Source organism: Phoenix dactylifera, chromosome 10, assembly GCF_051530095.1.
Source record: "Phoenix dactylifera cultivar Ajwa chromosome 10, Ajwa_hap1_PhDact_Kaust_v1.1, whole genome shotgun sequence".
Taxonomy (NCBI): domain Eukaryota; kingdom Viridiplantae; phylum Streptophyta; class Magnoliopsida; order Arecales; family Arecaceae; genus Phoenix; species Phoenix dactylifera.
In genome coordinates, this window is record NC_143199.1 from 24756493 (window position 1) to 24770250 (window position 13758).

A 13758-nucleotide genomic window follows, 5' to 3' on the forward strand; every position below is an offset into this window, starting at 1 on the left:
ACGCCAACCGGATAGCGAATGAAGTGGTTGGCTGGTTAGAGAATGAATATGAATGGATAAAAAGTTACTTAAGAGACAGCTATTCAACATTCAAACATAGCCTATAAGTACTTTTATGTAAATCACTTTTAAGGATTGTATCAACTCTTTCTCATCTCCGAAAAGTTGATGTCATATAAATCTGAAGCAATAAATAACTCTTTTTTGGTACTTTGGGAAAAATTTAAATAGGACTCGAAAAATGATTGATTATATTAAAAGATTTTTTTAGTGACTTTTATATTATTGATCAATTAAATAATTCTTGAAATTATAAACTAATAAAAATTTGTTGATAATTAGTTCTTTAAGATCATTGAGTGGTTTTCTTAGTTCTCAAGAAAGATAGGGAGATCTATATAAGATAAATTACCTAGATTCGAATGCCTAGAGATGCACCATTCAAGATTTGAACCCTAAACTTTTATGAAAAAGAGAGATGCCAATAGTAGGGCATTGCATAGTTGATAGAAACTTGGCCTTTTCTGTAATGAATAATATTTGATCTAAAATATTCAATCTGACTGCGTTGTGGTATCCACTCTTCTGACACATACAAGCCTCCAATCACTTATTTGAGGATTCTCTTGAAACTTCAAATATGATCATCAAGTTACAGCATTTGTTCCCCCGGCATTACAACATCCCATTACGTAACTATTATTGGATATTAATATTCCTACCTCCTCTCGTAGATTCATTAAAGTTCACAGTTTTCTTCACAGGACATGAACAAATTATTTAAGTAAATCGTGCTCATCTCCATGAGCGCATCCACTAATTTGGAGAGATCCGATGATAGCAATCGGGGAAAACAAGCATACAGTTGACAAACCAAAAAAATACTCACTGAAACAATATACTTCGAGCCACCGAGTTCAAGTGCTGGTTGGCACCTCTCACAGCAGCAGTTGAGCTCAGGAGAGGTTCCCAGTTTGATCACAGGCAGTGTTGGTTTGCAATTAAAGATAAACAGCGAACTGCAAATAAATCATATATAGCAACTGCAAATAAATCATATATAGCACTAATCCACCCATTAAGGTCCTTGAATAGATCCCATGGGCAAAACCTCCAAACTTCAGTACCAGACCAAGAGTAGAAACCAGACGTAGCTGACAATCTATCCATAGAACTGAAACCACCATAGTTATACAATGAAGTATACTTCCATCAACGAAGTTTTCTACTTCAATATATCTGCCATCGATCTATCTATAGAACTGAAACCGTGACTAGAAACTAGAGGAAACTAGCAATCTCTCGAATGGAGATCACAATAAGTTATATAGAGTAATTACAATTTATGTATTTGCCATCAGTCACCACCCACTTGCCTTTTCCAAGAGTCCTCCACAATTAGCTCATCGACTCCCCAATCTTCATAGCTGCCAGTGTCACATAATGGTTCAATATTATTATTCATGATGATGAGCTGCCTCTTGATTTCACTGGCAGAAAAATAAATACAAATCATTCATACCTTCCATCAGGTAAGTACCGGCGAATGGTGAAAGGAATCTTCCGTTCCCTAAGCTCCTTCATTGCAATCTGAAAACAATGAAGAATAAAATGGATGGGCAACCACGTAAGTGTACAGCTCCCGTCAATATAAGAGAATATTCCTAGTTACCATGCCAGCCAAAAAATAAAATAAAACAAAACAAGTTTGTTACCAGATCAGAAAAGAGCATTCATTAACAAAGCGAACACTATGTTAAATTGCACTGTGCTATGCCATAAACAGTGATCATGGTACTTCCGAGGCCAGGTTAACTTGTGCTCACTAAAGTATGGCTCGTTGCATGTCAATATAGAACATGTACGTAAATCATTCTATTGGGGCATTATAACGGTCAGGAGTCAGGCGAACAAATTACAAACTTTTAATATATTTATAATAGTCCAAAAAAATAATCTCCATAATATTTCCAGACATTTAGAATCTAAAAGACTGCAAGGAAAGATATTGCAACCAAGGAGTAAGAAATTTGCTTTTCCCTAACAGTTTACATAATAGGTGCCATGATTGGTTGATACCATATCATGAGACCTAAAACCAATTATCCATAAATGGCTGCCCCATAGAACTTCAGTAATTCTTTATACCTTGATAAGAGATCCATAAAGCAATTAATGACAATTGCCATTCAGGAATATTATCCACAATATGGTGCCATACAACTTCACACTCATGGAGCCTTAAACATTAGAAATCATATTTATAGTCTCCAGGGAAACACCGTCATGCAAACCAGTATTCGTAAGGAAAAACCTTGACCAAATAATCCAATTCAATTCCTAAAATAGAGAAATGCACAAGCAACAAAACTAACACCTGAAGATATTCAGAAACCGCTAGAGTAATAAAATAAGGGCAAAAAAGTGGGAACTACTAGAAACCAATTTGCAGGTGCTCTCCAATGTGTTTACCATATGTTTTTCAACACCTATTTCATTTCCTGAAACCTCCCTCCCTCCCTCTCTCACAATAGTTTCACGCATCATATACAATCTACCAATTGGCAATTGTCTTTTTTGAGTAATATGAGGCCTACAGGTTATTCCACCCCTAATGCACTAGGTTTGCAAATAAGGTCCAGCGTTGCCTTGGCCCAAAAAGATCAGGCAGCTCGAGCGAGCAAGTATAATAGTCTAATTATGATAGCAATAGATACAAAAATCATGTATACAGAGAATTTTTAAATATGTGATCATGTAAAAGTTTATAATTATGCTGTAATGTATCTACTTATGTGTGCCACTGCTCAACCAAGGGGCTTACCTCCAGTGGATCAGTCTCCCCCTCCAGCTCAACCATCACAGGAGCATTCATGCTGTTCAATCAAGTTCAAATGCCACAACAAATTTAATAGCCTGATATTCAATGGACACATTTTTAAATGTTATGACACAAGTGTGGGTGGAAACCTAATCTGAAGAGCACGTGTACCCAAGATTCTTGCACGCTCATACTTGGTCATGTACTTCGTAGTTCTCCGAGGTCGTTCCACTGGTGCTTGCTCCTCCTTTTCTTCAGCTCCTGTGCCTACAAAAGTATCAGGAATTTCTTCATTGCTATTATCTGCATCCTCCTCCTCTGCTCCTTCCTGTACAATTACCAGCCAACATCTTCACTTGTTTGAACTCAACACAAGTGAGAATCTTTATTTAGTGCTTTTTCCAATATATCCATACCTCAATCTCAGGCTCTGGAGGCTCATCCTCATATCTGCAGAAGCCATCTTACTAAATCAGTGAGATGGAATGCTCAAAAACGTCACAGAGTAGAACCATGACTTAGTTGTGATGATTACTAAATTTATCCATTTGCAACAAGAGACACCTAATGAGAATGGTCTACTGATATAAAACCCATAACACACTGATGGGAGTAAAATAACAATGAATATTAATAAAATGGAACTGATGAATTTCAGATACCATTTTAGGTCCGTGATGTAAAGAAAGGAATATTTAACTTCAACATCATAATGAACTACTCAACCAGAAGTGCTCCAATAGCTTAATGGTCACACCCAAATCTTCTTTATATTAGTTGTGAAGAAACCACAACTATAAAGCATTAGATGCTCCAAATACAATATTCTCTTTGTTTGCGTTTTTGTATTCAGTTCTGTAAAAAAAGTGCATGCTTTCTGAATTCTACATAAGGTGAAGAGAGTGCATCAAGTCTTGTAGGAAAAACAACCACATCTGAATTTCCATCTTGAGATTACAGTGAATAAGAGAACGGCCTGATCTTAAGCTGACAGCATGCATATAAATTAACTTCATCATTGAGATTGATACCACTATGGTTCAGCTTTGCCACACTTTCATGATGTTTCATTTTTCATGAAAGATGCTAAGCTTAGCTATTTTAATCAAAATGTGGTTTCAGAGAGAGAGAGAGAGATTGTGAAATTATCCAAAAGACAGCTTGATGCTGCTTTTCACATTGATCAAAGCCTTGAAGAAATTCAGGATTTTATTCAACAAGAAAAACTGAGGTTTTTGAGTATTTGAAATTAATCCAGATGTCACCAAACATTATAAGAAAATCCTGAGATACAAACGAAAACCTGTATGACGAGTACAAATGCTTCGAGCAACTAGGCCAGAATGATTCTAGCTCCCAGTCATGATGCTAGTGAGAACCAAAATATCTCGAAAGATTCTCTACATATATAATGCAAGCTCTTAAACGATGTCTCAATTGACCAAGCAAGTTATAAACCCTGTAGCCACCTGCTGTCCCTTGCAAATCCAGTGGACTAATGTAGTTGAACTGCCCTCGTGGTAAATGCATTCAGTTTCATTTTTATTTTTTTACTTTTCAGCAAAAAAAAGTGGTGGCAATTATGTATTGTGTACCGTGAATGGCTGGTTTGACTTACATGGGATGTCTAACTTTTTAAGAACAACAAGAAGAGAAGGGGGAAAGTTATGACCAATTTCTCGAATGTGAAAACTGTTTTTTAGCAACAAAGATATTGAGAAGAACAAGTTGGGAAAGAAAGGTGAAGGAACGAGGTAGAGAGAGAAGGAAGAGGGACAAAAGAATGAAAAAAAGAGAAAGAAATGTAGGCAAAGTAAGTAAAAGATAGAGAAAGAACAACAGACTTCCCTTTATATGGGTGACTACTAAGTGGTCGAACGACACTGATATGTTTGGAATATTTTTTATTGGGTGATATGTCAAACATTAACCACACAAGCATGCCATCAATTATATTGTTGCATATGTCATGAAGAACATGAGATATCAAACTCATCAAAATATTGATATAAAAAAAATCAGGAAAAGGATGATGTCCCTTTGTTTTTATTTTTTTACTTTTTTCTGATTGAATGATTCTGAACACTAAAACATCAACAATGGTCCTTGCATCACACTGCCCAATAGCTCATGTTTTTTCATTCAATGTCTTTTACCAGTTACCAATCACGTATAACCAAATTCCATCACAAAGCTTATTAGCAAAAGCGACACACTCTCATTTCTTCATGCAGCAGCAAGAATTCATCCATCTTTTTGGAGTTTTACTCCATTCATAATTCCATACAGAATTTCACTACCTATTATATGGCAACAGTTTTACTCATCCTTCAACACTAATCATCCACTCTTGAATATATAAAAACTTAATTCACCCAGCTTGCAGGATTTTTTCTTAAATTTTCTTTAAGACTTGACCTCAAAAACAACAGAACACAGTAGAAAACTTTCCTACTGATTTATGGTTACTTGGTAAAAATAAACCAAATGGCACTATTAAAGCAGTCCACTGGGATACTAACAAATAATGTTCCTACACTGCTCTGCATCACTAACAAGTCAAAGTCGTGTTCCTTCTGAATGACCTCATCAAAATTCCCCCGTCTTTGGAGATTTTCAAATGACCACGAACCCTAATTCACTACTGAACCAAATTACGTTAAAACTAAGATATCCTCAAGCCAAATCATGATGAAATGTGTCGACTTGATTCGAAAATTATCAAACTTCAAGCTGAAATTTTAAAACCGACGCTCAATTTGCTAAAATCTGAACTTAAGAAGAGATCATAAAATGAAAGAAAGAGATATAACAAGATGAAGATTCCAAATTCGATATCGGGATTCATAACTCGCTTTCCCCTTCTGTCAAAATCATGCATAACACTAAAGTTAGATCAAGTTTTCCATGCATGCAATTAACTAAACCCTAACCCTAAAATTTTAATCCCCCTTCATGGTATTCAGAGATTCTAACACTCCGTCTACCGAAATAACAAATCAAAAGAAATATCTTGCATCGAATAGATTGAGGAAAGAACTCGCGTGAAAAGAGTAAGGAAATCTTTCAACAACAATACTAAAAAACCTCAAGGAAACACCGAAAGGTAAAACCAATCCCTCAAGACTAAGAGAAGCAGGAGAAAGAGAGAGAGAGAGAGAGAGAGAGAGAGAGAAGGCGGAGGGGACGAACCCCATGTCCATGTCGTTGTAGTCCTCGTCCGCCATTGGGAATTTGGAGACCTCGCTCTCGCTCTCGCTCTCTTCCCCAACCAAACCTCCGCTGACCGCGCGCTACTTTGAAGGAACAGCGAAGTATCTAATCACGAGGGTCCGGCGAAACGACGAAAGCACCCCTCCCCTCAGCGTTAGAAGTTTCTGGAAACTTAGGAGACATGTAAACGGGTCGGGTTCAAGTTGGACCCGAATAAATCTATCCAACCAACTCAACGGATCCAAGTGAGATCCAATCCGTCACTCCAATCCGCAAACCCATTTACAGACCCGTCCTAACCTAGACCCATACCCGACCCCGAACCCGACCCTAGACCCCGATAAATGGGTTGCATGTGGGTCCTCTCCTAGGGCTTTTAGACGGACCAAATCTCGATCCCAGTTAATTAACAGGTTATTTATATATAAAACATATTAGTTTGAATTATATATCTCTTAGTATATGGGAATTTTAGTTTAAAACTTAATGGGATGGAAAGAGTAAAAACGGCCACATGTTTGAATATGTTTGAGTATATCTTTTCAATTTTTTAATTATTATTGTATTGTTAACTATTAAGTGCTTGTTGGTCATAATTTAATTTTTGGATATATTATAATTAGTTTATCAAAGTATAAATGCTTTTAACTTGATTAATCTTTCAAGATACATGTTTGATGCTTGATAGAATCTCGATTTATGCTCCAACAAGACCCAAAGACTTCATGATTTTTATGATATCTTTTTATAACCCAATCTGAACTTGACCTAATCCTTCTATGGCCATGTAGAGAATAGAATTTAGACATAAAACCATAATGGTGCCCTATTGCACATGATATTTGGATTTGTTAACAACTGGATATCCAATCCAAAAAAAAATGATAAGATGATTTAAACGTTGGTGAGGAGGGAAGAAGTTTGTTTCAAGTAGTATCTTATTCAAGAATTTTAAATGAAAGACTTGAGATCACTGGCTTACTTCTTGGATCTTAAAATTACATGAAGCTCTGATGGATATTATTTATCACAGGCAAATATGCATCTAATCTCATTTTTAGAGATGGATTAACAAATAGCAATGGCAAGGTTACTTCTATACCTCTTGAGGCTCATGCCAAATTAATACCTAGCAGTGGAACTCCTCTTTTTGATACTATTCGTGATAGTTAGTAGGTGGTTTTGTATATCTCACAGTTACTTGCCTTGACATATGATAAAAGCACAAAAGTACGATCTACATACCGCTTAAATTAGTATTATTGCTAACCGATAATGACAAAATTGCCGATTTAATATTATATTTTTGTTGAGTGCAAATGATCGTAAAATCAAAGCTGAAATATACATTGGGTTCAAAAAGATGCATCACCGTAGGTAAACAGTCAACCGTATGGGGTCAGCCCCAGTTACACACTAGAAGGAGCATTAGCAGATTAAGTGCAGCCACATGCAGCAACAGCATACCCTTCCCATCAGTGATCTTCACCGTCTGCGAGCCCAAGCATCTCAGTTTCTTCCGCGTTGGATCTGCCCTCCACGCGTCTCCGCGTTCGCATCTTTTTGTGGCCCAAAGAAGGAAACAACGCTTCATTCTTCCAGAGCCCATGATCCATGCTTCCTCTTCCGTATCTTGCCATCCAGGATGGACCCGCATCCGAGCTCTCACGATTCTGCGCCCAGCTCTTCTCGGATCTCCTTCCGAATCAGCTTCCGGATTAGCATCCCGCAATCAGCTCGCTTTCAAGTCCATGTCTCGATCTTCTAGTTCAGCTCCCACGCGTTCCAACCGATCCCAGCTCCCGCGATCAACACCCTTCCGCGTCCGAGTCTGCAGCTTTCGAAGTTTGCGATCTCTCGAAGGTTTCCACGTCCATCCATCGGTCCGTTCACAACACATCCTAGCATCACACGAAGCATCCGGATCCGCATCCATCCGCATCCTAGCTTCTTCCCGGCCGTCCGCATGCAATCCTCTTCTTCCGCCCGTCTCACGCGACTCCCAGCATCCCGTGATGCATCACAGGTTTCGCATCTCATCCAGATTCCAGCTGTTCGCGTGAAATCTCCCGTTTGCGAGCATCTCGGTACCCATCCGCGCGTCTTCCGGATTCGCGATCGTCTCAGCTACCTTTTCCATTCCCAGCCGTCTGCCTCTTCCCTCCACGTCCGGTTATCCCGCGGCCAGCCGGGAGGTGCATTTCGAACGATTGCCCACTCCCAGCAAAATTCAAGGGTCCGTTTTGATTCGTTAGGAAGTTTATTTGAAATTTGGAGAGGTTTTCCTTGAATAAATAGGAATAAAAAACAGAGGAAGCTATGTTTTTCCCAAAAAGAAAAGAAGAGGGGAGATTTTCATGTCAATGGCCGGCTAACTTCCTTGGTCAAGGGCGATGGAAGAACCCTTGACTTATTGCTCTCATGAAGTAAACTCTGAACTTTGGTTTTAATTGATTTACAACTTTTCATATGTTCTGATTCTCTCATATTTATTTATTAGATAGATTTGTTATAGTTTATATTTATTGATGCACGAATTGCTCCGATATTTGATTTGTCGTAGACATAACCGATACAATGAATGCTTAGAAGTTGAGTTCATGTATTCAATCGATATATTTCATGATTAGAACTATTTTATTTATTTGATCCTTAATCGAGAATCGTCAAGTTTATTTGCTAAAAGTAATATTGTCAAGGAGGATTATGTATCCCTAGCCATTTCCATATTATCGAACTTAATCTATTAATTAGTTTCTCTAAACTTCTAAAAGCCATCAAAAATCACATCTGAAATTACACTAATAATACATAGATCGCTCCCTGAGGAATCGATCTCGGACTTCCGAGTTTTACTACTTGTGCGATTCTCCTGCACTTGGGAGAGTAGTTTTGCGAACGCATCAAGTTTTTGGCATCGTTGCCGGAGAATGGCTGAATTATTAGTATATTTTCAGATTTAATTAGAGATTTAGTTTAGGTAAGTTTCAGTTTTTTTTAAAATATATATATATATATAAAATAAAGTAATAATAATAATAATAATTATATGTTAAAGTGGAATAGGGATGACACCGGTCGATTGAGTCGTTCATTTTTTTGACAATTTCTTGGGACACAATCTTAAAAATTCTTCGTAGTATTTTACACCCTGTGAGATGACTGATTTAAATGAAGATGCGGGGAGTCACCCCGATCGAGATTATGAACCCCCCGCTATGACTTTGAGACATACCTACAACCTACTAGAACTAATCAGCCTTCATGCATAATTTTTTCTGATAATGTAGGACATTTTGACATCAAACCAGGGGTAATTCAATTACTACCAAAATTTCATGGATTAGAGTCTGAGAGTCCTTACCTTCATCTGAAAGATTTTGAAGAATTGAGCATTATATTTAGAGTGCCAAACGTCACTAAGGATGTCCTCAAGCTGACGTTGTTCCCTTTCTCTCTAAAGGATAAGGCCAAAACATGGTTAAACTCTTTGCGACCTAGATCAATAAGAACTTGGCAAGATATGAAGAGAGAATTTTTGAAAAAGTTCTTTCCCGCACAAAGGACCAACTTTCTGAACAGATGTATCTGCAATTTCCAACAAAAAGACAATGAAACTTTTTATGAATATTGGGAGAGATTTAAAGACCTTCTTCTCTCATGCCCTCATCATGGGTTCGAAACTTGGAGAACTATTAGCTTCTTCCATGAAGGTTTATCTCCACAGTTGAAACAGTTTGTAGAGACCATGTGCAATGGTAGATTTTAGAAAAATAACCTGATGAGGCATGGGAGTATTTGGATTCCCTTGCTGAGACTGCCCAACTTTGGGATAACGGGGATAGAAACAATAAATCTTTGCCCAAGCCTACTAGCTCTACGCAGGGTGGCCTTTACAACTTCAGAACTGAGAATGATCTTCATGCTAAAATGGCAGCCCTCACTAGGAAGGTAGAAGAGATTGAACTTAGGAAGGTCGAGCCCGTTAAGACTATAAAGCTCAGAAACGAGTGTTGTGGGATCTGCGACATATCTGGTCATACCACTACAGATTGCCCCACCATACCGGCATTCAAGGAAGTTTTGCACAATCAAGCAAATGCTATAAACTCCTACCAGAAGCCTTATAATGATCCATTCTCGAATACCTATAACCCTGGTTGGAAGAATCAACCGAATTTTAAGTAGAGAAACGATCACCCTTAGCAGTCATACCATTCAGCTCCTCCACCTGCACATCCTAGTTTTGCATCACCTCCCTCTCAAAAATCGAATATCGAGGATACCTTGCAATCTATACAATCTTTTCTACAAGGTCAAGCCAATATCAATGTTCAAAATACTCGAAATTTTGAAGATATAAAGAACAATTGTCAATGTTGACTACCGTCCTAAGTACCTAGGAGAAGGGTAAGCTTTCAGCTCAACCCCAAACTAACCCACAAGTGCATGGTAGTAATAATACGGCTCCTTCTAGTTCGCATACAGAGCATGCAAAGAGCATCATGACTTTGCGTAATGAAAAAGTCATTGATCAGACTGTCCTATTGAAACCGCCAGTCACTTCTAATTCTGATGTGCCCAAAGCCGATGAAAAGGGCAAAGAAGAAGTTGAGGTCCCAACTTCAACCAAAAAAGTCGAATGCTCTTTTCCTCCACCTTTTTCACAACGGTTAAGGCCGTTGCAAAAGCTCGAACCTAATTCTGAAATTCTTGCTTTTTAAGAAAGTAAAGATCAACATACCTCTTCTTGATGCAATCAAACAAGTACCTTTATATGCCAAATTTTTGAAGGACTTGTGTACTATCAAGCGCCGATTAAATGTTAAGAAGAAGGCATTTTAAACTGAAAATATGAGTGCTATTTTGCAGCACAACATTCTCCCTAAATATAAGGATCCGAGTTGCCCAACCATCTCATGCATCATAGGCGACTTTAGGATAGAGCGAGCATTGTTAGATTTAGGGGCGAGTGTGAATTTGTTGCCATATTCTGTATATGAACAACTTGGTTTAGGTGAGTTGAAGCCAACCTCCGTTACTTTGCAATTAGCTAACAGGTCAATCAAGATCGCGAGGAAGATTATCGAGGATGTATTGGTCCAAGTAGACAAGTTCTACTTTTCTATCGATTTTATTGTATTGGACACACATCTGGCTTCGAACTCACAGTCTCAGATTTCGATCATTTTAGGACGTCCATTCCTTACAACTTGTAATGCATTGATTAATTGTAGGAATGGCGTCATGAAGCTTTTCTTTGGTAACATGTTGCTGGAACTGAACATTTTTAATGTGTGCAAGCAACCCAATGATCACGAAGAGAGTAAGGAGGTTGATTGGGTTGAAACCATCGCGGAAGAATATTTGTTAGCTGAAGCATTTAACGATCTATCCAGCGATGGCTTAATTAATTGGTGTTCTCATGGCACCGATGGAAATGATTTGTTAGTTACACCTAGTATGGACAGTTCGAATGCCATGATGATCAATGGTTGGAGACCAAAAGTAGAAGATTTTGAACAGCTGCCACCTCGAGAGGCAAAGATAGTACCAACCCATGAACAAGCGCCTAAGCTCGAGTTAAAATCCTTATCGAAGAAACTCAAGTATGCCTTTCTTGGATCCAGGATACTTTTCCTATAATCATCTTGTCTGATCTTGATCATGCCCAAGAAAGAAAATTATTTGGAGTTCTAAAGAATTATAAAGGAGCCCTAAGGTGGTCTATTGCCGACTTGAAGGGGATTGGCCCCTTAATTTGCACGCATCGGATATATTTGGAGGACTATACCAAAACCACAAGGCAAATGCAACAAAGGTTGAATCCTACGATGAGAGATGTGGTTAAGGTAGAAGGCCTCGAGTTGCTTGACATGGGTATTATTTACCCAATTTCCAATAGCAAGTGGGTAAGCCATACTCAAGTCGTTCCTAAGAAGTCGGGTTTGACGGTAGTAGAGAATGAGCAAGGTGAACTAGTCCCAACTCGTGTCCCAATGAGTTGGCGCATGTGTGTCGACTACCGAAAGCTGAATTTGGTCACAAGGAAGGATCACTTCCTTCTACCCTTCCTAGACCAAGTGTTGGAGAGAGTTGCACGGCACGATTTCTATTATTTTCTCGATGGCTATTCTGGATATTACCAAATCGAGATTTCACCAGAAGATCAAGAGAAGACTACCTTCACTTGTCCTTTTGGCACATTTGCTTTCTGTCGGATGCCATTCGGGTTGTATAATGCACCTGCAACATTCCAAAGATGCATGCTCAAAGAAGTTTTTGGAAGAGTTCATGGACGACTTCTCCATTTTTGGCGACGCATTTGATGATTGCTTGTCATATTTACAAGCAGTCTTAGCTCGATGTATGGAAAAAAATTTGATACTGAATTGGGAGAAATGCCACTTCATGGTGCCAAAGGAAATTGTCCTAGGACATATTATTTCATCGAAAGGCATGGAAGTTGATGGAGCTAAAATCAATTTAATCGCTAATCTATCTGCACCCAAGATGGTTAGAGATGTTAGATCATTTTTAGATCACGCCGAATTTTATAGGAGGTTCATTAAGGACTTTAGTGTCATAGCTCGACCATTATATAACCTCCTATCCCTTGATACACCGTTCAATTGGACTGAAACCTATCAAGATGCATTCGAAAAGTTGAAGTCTATGCTTAGCACTGCACCCATCGTGCGGCCACCCAATTGATTACTATCTTTTGAGATCATGTGCGATGCTAGCGACTATGCGATAGGAGTTATCCTAGGACAACGTAAGGATAATAAGCCATATGTCATTTACTATGCAAGCAAAATTTTAAATGATGCTCAAATGAATTACACCACCACCGAGAAGGACTTGCTTGCAGTAATATTTGCATTAGACAAATTTTGCTCTTATATCCTTGGTTCTCCTATTATTATCTTCACGGAGCATGCAGTGTTAAAATATTTGCTGGATAAGAAAGAGGCCAAACCACGCTTAATACGATGGATACTTCTACTCCAAGAATTTGACATCACTATCAAAGATAAAAAGAGAGTAGAGAATGGGTTGCTGACCATTTATCACGGCTAGTTTTTCATGATTCGGTGTCACAGTTTTCCATCAAGGACTCATTTCCTGAAGAGCAGTTGTTTGCACTTTCTACTATACCATGGTATGCTGATATTGTAAATTTTCTTGTTACGAACCGAATTTCGGAGCATTGGGGGTCGATAGATAGAAAAAATTTCTTGCGCGAGGTGAAGAATTATTACTATGACGAACCATATTTGTTTAAGTATTGTAATGATCAAATCTTCATACGATGCATACCAGATCATAATATACAAAGCATACTCTCTTTCTGCCATATTGATGCTTGTGGTGGACACTTTGCTTCTAAGAAAACCGCTGCAAAGATCTTGTACTGTGGTTTCTATTGGCCTACTATGTTCAAAGATGCCCACGAGTTCTGCAGGACATATGATCCATGTCAACATATTGGAAGTCTAACCCGTAGGCAAATGATGCCTCTTCAGCCCATTACTGTTATCGAGATTTTTGATTGTTGGGGTATTAATTTTATGAGCCCATTTCCACCATCTTTTGGATATGAGTATATTTTAGTCGGCGTTTATGTGTCCAAATGGGTAGAGGCTGTCGCTTCTAAGACCAATGATCACAAACCTGTCCTGAAGTTTTTAAAAGAAAATATTTTTTCACGATTTGGGATG

At 38.3% G+C, this 13758-nt stretch overlaps 1 protein-coding gene and 1 non-coding gene across 2 annotated transcripts; both read right to left on the bottom strand.

Annotated features, from left to right (window-relative positions):
- Positions 1–1008: 1008 nt before the first annotated feature.
- On the bottom strand, positions 1009–6179 carry LOC103716333 (DNA-directed RNA polymerases II, IV and V subunit 6A-like). Its single transcript, XM_008804288.6, has 6 exons — positions 6014–6179; positions 3238–3271; positions 2971–3149; positions 2825–2876; positions 1523–1590; positions 1009–1427 (listed from the first exon to the last, which is right to left on the bottom strand). The coding sequence occupies exons 1-6, from the start codon at positions 6046–6048 to the stop codon at positions 1358–1360; spliced, it is 438 nt and encodes a 145-aa protein (XP_008802510.1). The 5' UTR covers positions 6049–6179; the 3' UTR covers positions 1009–1357.
- A 3424-nt stretch (positions 6180–9603) lies between these two features.
- On the bottom strand, positions 9604–9712 carry LOC113461701 (small nucleolar RNA R71). The gene has a single exon (XR_003383988.3). It is a non-coding gene; the product is annotated as a small nucleolar RNA R71 (small nucleolar RNA).
- Positions 9713–13758: the final 4046 nt, after the last annotated feature.

Excerpts from the sequence above, each read along its gene's own strand:
- LOC103716333 (XM_008804288.6), bottom strand. The coding sequence starts at position 6,048 with ATGGCGGACGAGGACTACAACGACATGGACATGGG. Across the intron at positions 2,877-2,970 it reads ACACGTGCTCTTCAGATTAG|CATGAATGCTCCTGTGATGG; the intron begins GTTTCCACCCAC and ends TTGATTGAACAG. Across the intron at positions 1,428-1,522 it reads CGGTACTTACCTGATGGAAG|CTATGAAGATTGGGGAGTCG; the intron begins GTATGAATGATT and ends TGACACTGGCAG.